Source organism: Felis catus, chromosome B1 (assembly GCF_018350175.1).
Source record: "Felis catus isolate Fca126 chromosome B1, F.catus_Fca126_mat1.0, whole genome shotgun sequence".
Taxonomy (NCBI): Eukaryota; Metazoa; Chordata; class Mammalia; order Carnivora; family Felidae; genus Felis; species Felis catus.
Window position 1 is genome coordinate 204,275,192 of NC_058371.1, and position 12,491 is coordinate 204,287,682.

At 55.6% G+C, this 12,491-nt stretch overlaps 1 protein-coding gene across 3 annotated transcripts in view; it reads left to right on the plus strand.

Moving 5' to 3' along the window:
• LETM1 (leucine zipper and EF-hand containing transmembrane protein 1) overlaps positions 1 to 12,491 on the plus strand; it is a 40,281-nt gene that overhangs the window by 15,688 nt on the left and 12,102 nt on the right. For all 3 annotated transcript variants that reach the window (XM_023253495.2, XM_023253496.2, XM_019829855.3), the window contains 4 exons: positions 3,844 to 3,987; positions 4,564 to 4,701; positions 5,382 to 5,585; positions 12,324 to 12,443. In XM_023253495.2, coding sequence (XP_023109263.1) covers positions 3,844 to 3,987; positions 4,564 to 4,701; positions 5,382 to 5,585; positions 12,324 to 12,443 — 606 coding nt within the window. The remainder of the gene's footprint in view (positions 1 to 3,843; positions 3,988 to 4,563; positions 4,702 to 5,381; positions 5,586 to 12,323; positions 12,444 to 12,491) is intronic.

Here is a 12,491-nt window from a genome sequence, read left to right on the forward strand (position 1 = left end):
GTCAGAAAGTAAAGAGAACGTGGGCACCTCTGGGCGTGGCCGGTGTGGAATAAAACAGATTTTTTGTTTCATTTCTTTCAACAGTGTTGTGCAGTTTCTTTTTTTCTTAACGTTATTATAAATAGGTTTTTTTTTGTTACAAAATAAACAACCTAAAATTTACCCTTCTAGCCATTTTTAGGTCTGTGCTTCTGCGGCACCGAGGACCTTCCCAGTGTCGTGAACGTCCCTACCACCCGTCTCCAGAACCCTGCCATCTCCCCAAACTGAAACTCTGCCCCCGTTCCACACTCACTCTCCACCCCCTTCCGCCAGCCCGACACCCACCACCTCCCTTCTGTCTCCGTGATCTGACTCCCCTGGGGCCTCACGTAAGGGAGGTCACAGAGCGTCCGTCCCTTCGTAACTGGCTTACTGCACTTAGTCTGCTCAGAGTTCATCCGTGTGGCGGCAGGCGGCAGGAGTCCTCTTTTGAGGCTGAGGCTGAATAGCACTCCATTGGGTGGATGGACCACACTTTCTCACCTGTCCATAAGTCACGGACACTGGGTTTCTTCCGTCTTTAGGCTCGTGTGGGTGAACAGAGCTTTTAAAATTTCAGTCTCCACGTGTTGATTGCTAGTACAGGTGACCCTTGAACAACACAAGTTCGAACTGTGTGGATCCATCTCTGTGGGTTTATTTTATTTATTTATTTATTTATTTTTCAACGTTTATTTATTTTTGGGACAGAGAGAGACAGAGCACGAACGGGGGAGGGGCAGAGAGAGAGGGAGACACAGAATCCGAAACAGGCTCCAGGCTCTGAGCCGTCAGCCCAGAGCCTGACGCGGGGCTCGAACTCCCGGACCGCGAGATCGTGACCTGGCTGAAGTCGGACGCTTAACCGACTGAGCCACCCAGGCGCCCCAATTTTTTATAAATATACGAACATGGAAAAAATATGAAAACGTGTACGCTACTATAAACGTACTTTCTCTTAAGATTTTCTTAACGTTTCCTTTTGTCCGGACTTATTGAAAGAATGCAGCATATGATACCTACAACATACAAAGTGTGTGTTAATTGTTTACGTATCGCTGAGGATTCTCGTCAACAGTAGGCTGTTAGGCTTTTAGTAGTTAAGCTTTGGGGGGATCCAAATTTACGCGAGGCTTTTTGACTGTATGAGACAGTCAGTGCCCCTAACCCTGTATTGTTCAAGGGTCAATTGTATATAGAAATACAACTAATTTTTACAAAGCTTTTTTAAATGTTTGTTTATTTTGAGAGAGAGGGGGAGAGAATCCCAAGCAGGCTCCGTGCTGTCTGTGGAGAGCCTGACGTAGGGCTCGAACTCACAGACTGTGAGATCATGACCCGAGCCAAAATCAAGAGTCGGACACTCAGCTGACTGGGCCACCCAGGTGCCCCCACGACTGATTTTCACATATTGATCTTATATCTTGCAGAGTCACCAAAGACGGTTGTTCTGGGATCTTTTTTGTTTCTTTGTTACTGTTTTTAAAGATACTACATTTTTTTGCAAACATTTGTTTTCCCATTTTTTGTGAACATTTGTAATCTTTTGTAAAGATTAATATTTAAAAAAAACAACATGTATTTTGAGAGAGAGAGAGAACGAGAGAACGCGAGCGGGGGATGGGCAGAGAGAGGGAGACAGAGGATCCACAGTGGGCTCCGTGCTGACAGCAGAGAGCCCAGTGCAGGGCTTGAATTCGTGAACCTCGATATCATGTCTTGGCCCCTAAACATTTTACTTTTAAGTGATCTCTACACCCAATGTGGGGCTCGGATTCACAATCCCTAGATCAAGACTCGTATGCTTCACCAGCTGAGCCAGCCAGGTGCCCCTCTGGTATCATTTTTGTAAATTCCATCAGAGTTTTTATCAGGAATGGATTTTGGGTTTTGTCAAATGCTTTTTCTGCATCTGTTTGGATGATCATACGGTTTTCTGCTGATTAAATGTTTGAGGTTGTAAGATGAGATTAAAAGGCGAGACCTAACTACATGCAGTCTGCAAGAAACACCCCTCAAATGTGAAGACACAAATAGGGGCGTCGGGGTCGCTCAGCCAGTGGAGCCTGTGACTCTTGATCTTGGGATTGTGAGTTCGAGACCCACGTTGGGTGTAGAGATGGCCTAAAAATAAATCTTAAAAAAAAAAAAAAAAAAAAAAGTAAAGGCACAAATAGATTCAAAGTGAAAAAATGGGAGAAAGTAAGTGCTGCTGACGGCAGTCGGAAGAAAGCTGACGTGGCCACCTTAATATCAGACTAAGGTGGCTTCATAGCAAAGATGCCCAGGGATGAAGAAGGTCATCCTGGCATTTAACGTTTCATAATGTCAAAGGGGTGCAGTCATCGAAAGGACATAACATGCCTAAGCATTTGTGTGTCTCATGGCAGAAGCCAGATGCCGAAGAATGTCTTCTACAGCCCTATGTAGGCAAACTGAGAGAAACAAATCGATTTACCATTTTCCTGGGGCTGAGGGTTGAGATGGACTGCGGATGGACATAGGGCGCCTGATGGCATGATGACAGTGTGCTAAAGGTGGCTTTTGGTGATCGTTTCACAGGCTGTAAATTTACCAAGAATCATTGAGTTACACACTCACAGTGGGTGAGTGTCACGGAATGTAAATTAAACCTTGATAGAACTGCTGAAAAAAAATTAAGGAGGAATGTCAGAAAACACAGACACCAGCTTGAAGGGCCTCTTCTGGGACCATTTGAGCATAAAAGTAAAAATAGTAATAAATTGTAAACAAATGAAAACGTACAGGAATCCGTGAGTCTGTTTTGACGACAGATAGAAAAGTGAACGGGCAAGGTTTGTACGTGGGAAGACAGGCTCGAGGTCGGGGTCCCTGTTCCGTGACCCTTGGAGCAGAGACTGGTTTGGGAAGAGCTGGGTGAGTGCTGCCCAGGGAGAAGAGCCTCAGGTGTCTCCTCCACAGAGTGCTGGGGAGGGGACCCTCCGGCCGGGTGGTCACAGTGCGCACCACCGCGGGGCAGGTGGCTCCCAACTGCCGCGAAGGGCCGCCAGGATCTGGGGAGTGGCGCCCCGGCGGGAACATGCCACTTGACCGTCGTAAGTGTCAGAAGAGGCCAGAACAAAGCCGTTTCTAGGAATGACCTCGCTTTTCCAGAGACGTGTAGTTAACGACAGTGGAAATGCACACCTCGACCGGCACGAGCGTCCATCTCGGTTCCTGTGAGCCTAGGCAGCTTGGGGTCAAAGGTGTTGACTGAGTAGACTGAAGAGAAGGCTGCCTGGGGACCCAGCAGCGAGTGTCCGCTGAGTGTCACTCGGGGGCTTTCGATGCTTTCAACTTGTGAACGTGTTTACTGGTGTGAGCAGTAGTGGGTTCACGCCGAGGAAGCGTTGGGTTTTGGCCTAACTGTTGCTGTGTGGTCAGACCCTCTCGAGAAACAGCCGTGACACTCTCTGCGGGCTGTTTGGGGCGGGCGGTGTGGCCACAGCCTCCCCTGGCGACCTCGGTCTGCCGCTCTCATCTGGCTGGCTTCCGAGTTCAGGGGGCAGCGCGGTGTCTGCGTCAGGCTGTCTCCGCAGAGCGGGACCCCCGGTGGACGGGGGGAGAAGGGATGGGCAGTCCGCTCCCCACGCCGGCTTCCGCCCCTCCTAGCCTTTCTGAAGGCTGTCTTCCCGCGGTGTGGACGCTGGAGAAACAGATGCCTTTGGGAGCAGCGTGCCGGGCTGTCGGGACTTAGCGCCCTCGCCGACCCCCGTCGGGCTTGGGCTGCCGTCGCGCCGCTGACGGTCGTCGTGAGCGGTGTTGACGCCTCACCCCCTGCTCCCTTCCGCCTTTTCCCAGTTTCTCCGGATATGCGCTGACCTCTTTCGCCTGGTCCCCTTCCTGGTCTTTGTGGTGGTGCCGTTCATGGAGTTCCTGCTCCCTGTCGCCGTGAAGCTCTTCCCCAACATGTTGCCGTCCACGTTCGAGACCCAGTCCATCAAGGTGACGGGGCGTCGGGGCTGTGAGCTCGTTTCAGAGCGAATTTGGACGTAGTTACAACGTCTGCGTTGTTTGTGACTGACGTTCAGATGGTCGATGGTTTTGAAGTTGTATGTTTTCTTCCTAATTGGGTCATGCTGTGCTGTGATTAGTAGACGGCGGGTTACGGAGTTGTTTTTCTTTCAATGTGTTTTAAAGTACGGTTTCTGTAGCCCGCTGTCCTTCGGGCCACGGGGAGAGGCCGCCCGTGGGCGGTGCGACCTGCGGAGGGCAGGGCCCATCTGCTGTCCCCGCAGTCACAGCGTTGTTTTACCCACGGCCCAACGGCCCACGAAGCTTAGAAGCTTCAGCGGCCGGTCCCTGCCCTGAGGGGCCCCACGACTGTCTTCTCAGGCCCCGAACTGGAAGCGAAAGTCTGGGAAGGCACAGTCCAGGGGGGGGGAGGGGGGAGCGCACGCCGCTCAGGAAAGTGCGGGAGGTGCCCGGCTGAGGGGTAAAGCGGACCCCGTGCTGGGTGGAAGCAGGCGGGGGCCGGGGTGCGGGCCAGGGGAGGGTAGCACCCCCTCTTTGACCTCACAGGAGGAGAGGCTGAAGAAGGAGCTGCGGGTCAAGCTGGAGCTGGCCAAGTTCCTCCAGGACACCATCGAGGAGATGGCCCTGAAGAACAAGGCAGCCAAGGGGAATGCCACCAAAGACTTCTCCGTGTTTTTCCAGAAGGTGCCGTGACGCTTCAGAGCCCTGGGGGCCTCAGCCCTCCATCCCGAGTGCCGGGTAGCGCCTCAGGGCCGCCCCGTCTTACATAGGGGCGTGCCTCCCGGCCCTCTTGTTCACTGCGGGATGCGGGGATGCGGGGATGCGGGGATGCGGGAGTGGAGCCCCCAGGCGGCCGTGGGCTGGTGCCCTAGGGGATTTAACCCTGCTCGGCGATGTTGGTTGGGCCTGCTGTCCTGAGCTTGCTGACATCAGAATTATTTGCCTGTGACTCCGTACTTTGCAGCAGCCCCAGGGGAGGCAGAGTTCAGTAGATTCGGAACTAAGACCCTGCCGTTGTGACGAGCTGGGGGGCCAGGCTGGGGGAGGAGGGGATGGGCCCCGAGGCTGCTCCACAGCCACAGCCACGGCTCTGCTGGCATGGGCGGGAAGGGTCCACGAGCGGGAGGGGGGCCGGAAGCTGCAGGGAGGCATCACCCCCGGGGGGAGCCAGTGCAGGCTGGGCGCTTGGAGCCCTCGAGGGGCTGCTCCCCAGGAGGAGCCTGGTGACCAGGGAGATCCGAAGGGGGGTTGTGGATGGTCCGGGGCACTTCCAGCTGGGGCGTGTGGCCCGAGGCCGTGGGCGGTGCTAGGGAGCCCCCCCCCCCCCCACACCCAGTGGGTGGCTCGCTTGATTGTTCCCACAGATCCGAGAGACCGGTGAGAGACCCAGCAACGAGGAGATCCTGCGTTTTTCCAAGTTGTTCGAGGACGAGCTGACCCTGGACAACCTGACGCGACCGCAGCTGGTGGCCCTGTGCAAGCTGCTGGAGCTGCAGTCCATCGGCACCAACAACTTCCTGCGTTTCCAGCTCACCATGAGGCTGCGCTCCATCAAGGCCGACGACAAGGTGGGCACCCGCACTCGCGACCACCCTCTCCAGGCACCTGGGGCTCCGGTGTCCTGACCGCAGGGGAGGCGGAGTCACCAGCGGTCCTGTCATTCCCAGATCGCGGCGGTGGGCACTTTGCGCCTCTGCCCACTGTGGCCCGCGTGCGCACACCCAGCGTGCGCGCGCGTCTCCTGGAATGACGTTGGAACCGCACGGCCCTTACGGTCTGTCCCCTGGCGTGACATTAGGAGACCTGCCCGTGTCGCTAAGTATTTGTTGAAAAGGTGAATTTTAGTGGCTGCCTGATGTTTCATGGCGTGGACACGTCGTGACTTATCCACCGGTACTTTAGCTAACGTTTTGCCCCCCTAAGCCGCGCTGTGATAAACGTCTTTCGGCAGCTCTTTCTGCCCACGGGTCCTGTCCCCGTGCTTCAATAAAATCATCTTCTTGCACCAAAAAACAAAACAGAAGCCACGCTCTTTTGACACAGAGTTTTGTTACCGATCTTTGACAGTTTTCATAAGAAGAGTGACCTAGGATTGGGTCTCCTGAGGAGAAGGGCAGGAGGTCAAAAGCAACCACCTTGCTCCTAGGGCTGTGCTGACCGCGGTGTCCCCCCCACCGGGCCCGCCCACAGCCCTGCGGCCACACCGCATGTGCCCTCCAGTGTGTTTCCGGGAAGAGCTGCTAAAACCCTCCCTTTTCTCTGAGAGTGTGCCCTCCAGTGTTTCTGGGAAGAGCTGCTACACCTCTCCCTTGTCTCCGAGAGCTGCTGGCCCCGGAATCTGCGGCGTCTGCCGGCCGTACAGGCACCTCGGAGGCGTCCGGTCTGTGCTCCCGGCCACTTCTCTGTGTTCGCGAACGTGCTCATCATAGTTCGTGTCTGACCACTCCAGTAGCTGTGGTCCGTGGGTCTTTTTGTCCGGTTTGCTTTCTCGGGCTGGTTTGCAGGGTCTCCTTCCTGGACCTAGACGTTGTCCGTGAAAAGTTTCCGAGGTTCCAGGCAGGGCCCGCCTGGGTCTGTCCTGCTAGAGAGGGGCCGCTCGGCCTGAGACCACTAACCACGGATCGGGGCCGGCCCTGCTGCCTCTGGCTTGCTCCCCTGACAGAGTGTGGGCTGCAGCTCCCCTGTGTCCCTTCCTCGCGGTGCCCCCTGCGGACCAGAGCCCAGGAGCGCCCCGCCCCCCCCCCCCCCCCCCCGCTCTGTGCACGTTTCCTGCCCGGCTTCTCGCTTCCCTCTCCCTGGGTGGCAGCCTCTTGGCTCTGGCGGGGTGTCTCTGCCTCTGAGCAGGGGCCTTTGGCCTGGACTCTGAGCCTGCGCTACGCGTCGGCAAGTGTCGCTGGGTCCCCAGTGGCTCACACCCCCGTGGTTGCCCCGTCTTTCCCGGTCTGCATAATCTTGCTGTCCCCAGCCCTGTTGTGCTAGCTTTCTGGTGCCTCCGAGGCTGTTTCTGTGTTCCTTTCAGCTGGTTTTTCTAGTGGCTCTCAGCAGGGGTGCCGATCTGGCAAAAACCGGCTCCTGGCCGTAGCTGGAAGTGGCAGGCCATCACTGCGGGTTTGTAGGGTTGAAAGGAAGTCCTTCCTCCACTGTGTACGCATTGCGTCCCGGAAGGCGCTCGGGACACCCGCTCTGTGGGCGTGAGGGGGGCTGGCGCGGGCGGTCCTCGGGGGGCCACCTCACTCCCCGGGAGCCTGCGTGTGGCTGCCCCCACCTCAGGAGAGGCAGCTAGGGGCAGGTGGCCCCGGCTGGAGTCCTGGCCACTCCCTTGCTTTGTGACCTTGGACGAATCACGGCTCAGTGCCTCAGAGCCCTCTGAAACAGAACCGCCTGCACTGTCAGGGAGGTGGCCTGGGCCTCCGCTGTCCTGGACGTGAAGTAAAAACCAAATACAAGAAGTCTCTGAGAAGTGGGGAGAAGACGACCCTGGGACCCCAGGACCAACCAGGTGGGTCTTCGCGCCCTGGTGCTGAAGGAGCGGCCGCTGAGGCTTGCTGATGAGTGCGGACTCCGGAAGCCCCGACGGGCAGGGCTCTTAACCAATAGGGTTGTAAGTTCGAGCCCCACGTTGGGTAGAGAGATTATTTAAAACACACACAAAAACAACCCTGAGAAAAGCCTGCTCCCTCTGGCCAGAGGACAGGAAAGGGGCTCTCCAGGGGCGCCTGGGAGGCTCAGTTGGTTAAGCGTCCGGCTCTTGATTTTGGCTCAGCTCATGATGTCACGGTTGGTGAGGTCTCTCTCCCTCTCTCTGCCCCTTCCCCGCTCGCGCTTTCTCTCTCAAAATAAGTAGATAAACTTTTTTTTTTTTTTTTTTTAAAGGAAAGGGGCTGCCTAGCAGGACAGAAGGCTTCAGACAGTAACGCTCTACTCCAGCCAGACACTAGAGGAAGTAGTCCCCCTACGGCAGGCGCCGGTGGGTGAGGGCTGAGACCTCCACCCTCTTCAGGATGTCACAACTGGGGTGGCGTCAGGGAAAGCTGACGAGGCTGCTCCTTCCTCCCCGGTGGGGGCGGGTGGTAACGAGCTGCCGCTCCGGCCCCCGGGGCACAGTGTCCATAGAGACCAGCAGGGGGCCTGGCAGTTCCAAGACCTTCCCTGCACACCCCGTCTGGATGGCGTCCAGAGGCCAGGTGGGGCCAGCCTGCCCCTGGCAGCCCCGGAGGTGCGTGGAGGGCTCCCCGCTACCCTGGCTTCTCCTCTGGGGCTTGGCGGAGGCTGAATGGGGAGCCTGGCAGCAACGAGGCAGCCCCCTAGTTGTTCCAAACTACCACGGGTGTAATTTGTGGGTGTAACCGAGAGGGGGCACAGACAGATCAGCCATCAAAGGGAGCTTGTGACTCACGTTTGCGCTAGAAGCGGGTGCAGCCCCTGCTCAGGACTACATGAGACGCTGATGCCCCTGGGGACCAGGAAGCGGGAGCAAGGGAGGACGTGGGACTTGGCCTTCATTACTAGTGTGGTCAGAGTGGCCAGCTGCAGTAAGTGATACGCAGGGCTTAGGCTTTGTGTTCGGAGGGCTTGAGACAGGATTCTCACGTCCCCGTGAGAGGAGCCAAGCAGTGGGGCCAGCCCGGAGACCGGAGGTGAGGAAGCACACAGCAGGCCCAAAGTAGCCGCGTGTGGCGCCTCACCGGGCAGCTAGGGAGTGAGCCGCGTGGAGACACAGCCTCCCAGGAGAAGAGAGGAGGAGACGGGCCCCTGGGGGGCTCAGTCGGTTGGATATCAGGTCTTGATTTCAGCTCAGGTCACGATCTCACAATTGGTGAGATCGAGCCCCAGGTCAACTCCACGCTGTGAGCGCGGAGGATGCTTGGGATTCTCTCTCTCCCTCCCTGTCTCTGCCCCTCCCCTGCTTGCGCTGTCTCCCTCTAAATACATAAATAAGCTTAAAAAAGAGGAGGAAGAAAAACCAAATGGAAATTGAGAACTGAAAAATACAATCCAAGATAAAAAGCTCAGTGGATGAGCTCTACAGGAGAAAGGAGAGGACAGAAGACAGGATCAGTGAACCTTTAAGATAAACTATAGAAATTGCCTGTTTGGGGCACTGGCTGGCTCAGTTGGAGGAGCGTGCCACTTTTTTTTTTTTTAATGTTTTATTTATTTTTGAGAGAGAGGGAGACAGAGTGTGAGAGTGGGGAAGGGGCAGAGAGAGAGGGAGACACAGACTCTGAAGCAGGCTCCAGGCTCTGAGCCGTCAGCACAGAGCCCGAGGCGGGGCTTGAACTCATGAACTGTGAGATCACCACCTGAACCGAAGTCAGACACTTAACTGACTGAGCCACTCAGGTGCCCCAAGGAGTGTGCGACTCTTGATCCGAGGTTGTGAGTTCAAGCCCCACGTGGGGTATAGAGATCACTTAAATAAATAAAAACTTTAAAAAATCACCCATTTGAACATCTGAGAAAACAGTTAAAAAACAAGCAGGGTTTCAGCCACCTGTGGGACTAGAGGAAAGCATCTAACATACTCGTCATCGGAGTTCTGGAAAGAGGGGAGGGAGGCTGGAGCTGGGAAGGTGCTTGAAGAAATAACTCCTGAACACTTTCCACATTCAGTAAAAGACCTAAGTCAACACATTTTATTTGTATTTGTTTTTTAAAGCTTATTTATTTTGTGAGAGAGAGCATGCACGCATGCATGAGTGTGTGAGCAGGATAAGGACAGAGAGAGAGAGAGAGAGAGAGAGAATTCCAGGCAGTCTCCGTGCTGTCACTGCAGAGCCCGACACAGGGCTCAGACTCACAAACTGAGAGACTGTGACCTGAGCTGAAATCGAGAGTAGGATGCATAACCAACTGAGCCACCCGGGTGCCCCTGAAGTCAACACATTTTAGAAGCTGGGTGAACCTCAGGCAGGACCAACCCAAAGAAATCCACATGAAGACCCATCACCGTGACACTAAGCAGCGCCGAGGACAGGTAATCGTGACGGCAGTGAGCGAGACCGGCGTCTGGCACAGGGAGGGTGACTCCAGGGACAGCAAGCTGCTTATCAGAAACTGTGGCAGCCAGGAGGAGGGAACAGTATTTTTCACATACTGGAAAAAACCTGTCAACAAAGAATCCTGTATCCAGCGAATATCCTCTGAAAAAGAGGGGAGAATCAAGACCTTCTCAGGAGAAGGAAACAGAACGGCCAGCAGCACGTCTGCCCCGCGAGAACCTGGAGGAGGGTCTCTAAACAGGAAGTAATCAACCCTTGAACAACGTGGGGCTTAGGACACTGGGCCCTGTGCTCCCCCGGCACAGTCCCGGCACGGTAGAACTTTCCTTTACGCGTGAGTGAAATAAGGTTACAGAGTATAAGTTAACACAGCTGCAGTCCTACTGCGTGGCAAAATAAATTGTCTAGAAGGCGGCAAAAGTCCATGGTGAGTGTGTATAAAAAGGCAGTGTTTACAGTTGCACTTGTTACCGGATTCTTGGCTCTGTGATGGTTCAAGTCGAGTTCTTAGAAAGAAACGGAATGCCCAAGATTAAAGGGAAAAGTACCCAAACCACATGGATTTGACTCCATTAAAAACGCAAAGCGGAGGGAGCATCCTGTTCTCTGTTGCCCCACGGTGGGCCAGCAGGTGGCACAGCCCCGCCCTCCGTGCAGGACGTTGGGCTCCCCAGAAACTTAACTGCTGATGGCCTACTATTGACCTGAAGCCTTACTGAGAACATAAACGGTTCATTAGTCCCTATTTTGTGGGTTACGTGTATTGTATACTGTGTTTGTGTAATAAAGTAAGCTAGGGAAAAGAAAACGGACGTTTACAGCACTGCTGTGTCGAGGGACACCTGTGCATAAGTGGACCTGTGGACGGTTTAAGCCCGTGTTGTTCAAAGATCTCTGGAACACGAAGAAGAAAGAAGGTGGTCAGCAAAATATGGGTGAACCCAGTAGACTTTCCTTCTCGTTTGCCTTCTAAAGTCCGTGTGATAGTTGAGACAGAAGCGACAGTGCCGTGTGGGGTTGGAAGGAAGAGACATTAAGACGAGCTTAGAGTAGGAGAGGGCTGAGGGGCGTCCGGGGGTGAGGTTTCCACATTTCGCTTGGACCCGAACAAGGACGCGGAGGGCGTGCGTCCATCGGTGACACCCAGAGCGACCACCGAAAACGCCATATGAGGAGATAGACTCGGAAGCGCCGTGGAATTCGTGTTTCCCACAGGAAGATGGGGAGAGGGGAAAAAACGAGGTTTTCCATTATAAGCCCACAGCGGAAACAGCCAGTTGTCCTGCGATGGGAGAAGGTCAGCCCGGATGGTCCCACCGTGCAGAGCTAGTTAGCACCCGAAAGAGGAGCCGTTGTTAACGTTGTTAACGTGCTCGACAGCCTGCAGGAGTCTTCCAGGAATCCCCAGCAGCGTGTGCGTGCATGCGTGCGACCCCAGCCGTGCAACATGCTTCACACACAGACACGCGCGTGAAGGCTGGATTAGTGGCAGGATTCGTGGTCGCCACGGGTTCAGGAGGTGCCGGTGTGTCTGTGAAAGGACAAGAAAGGTTTTCTGCCATGACCGGCTTGGTGTCCTGCCGTCATTCTGGGTATGGTTTTGTCACTATGGTTCGTGAGACGCTACCGCTGGGAGAAACCCTGTCACACCTGCGTGTTGATCTCCAGTCAGCCCGGGATGAGAAGCTTCCTTTGGAAAAGGGAAGCGATGGACCCGTCTGCCTCCCGGGGTCGTCGTGAGGTTGAGTGGGGCCGAATGAGGTGGCGGGTGCACCCCTGCGCGGCATCGACCTGGGGCCACTCTGATTCTTTCTTCTCTCCCCTCCCCTGCCACCCCTGCACCGTCTCCGGGACTCTGGTTTATTTTTCTCCCTTGCGTCACCGTAGTCTCAGGCTGAGGAGGAGGGAGGGGGCTCTGGCTGCGGTCAGGCTCGCCCCGCTCTCCCTCCTTCCTCCTCTGTCCTGAGGATCCTGAGAACCCGTGGTGGGGTGGGGAGGACAGCCGGGGTGTTCACAAAGAGGCGGCGGAAGAGGAAGGGGGCGCTGAGAGCGAGGAGCCGGGCCTGGGCAGAGGCCGGATCGGTCCTGGCCACCGTGCGCTTCCCCGAGGCCCCCACCCCCCACCGGACAGCCTGGTCACTCCGGACCCGGAGCGGAGGCCTCAGTGGTGGCGATTCGTCCTGCGCTTGGTGAGGCACATCAGGGAAGCGTCTGGCATTTAGACGCTGGGTTCCAAGCGTGTCACATAAGCACCACCACCTCTGATGACCTTTCCGTGTGTAGTTTGTCGGCTTTCTTTTGTAGCTAATCGCCGAGGAAGGGGTGGACAGCCTGAACGTCAAGGAATTGCAGTCAGCGTGTCGGGCACGAGGCATGCGGGCCCTTGGAGTCACAGAGGATCGTCTGAGGGAGCAGCTGAAGCAGGTGCGTGGTTGAGGGGCTTTCCCTTCCGTCGGGCCAGCGTCCATAGGC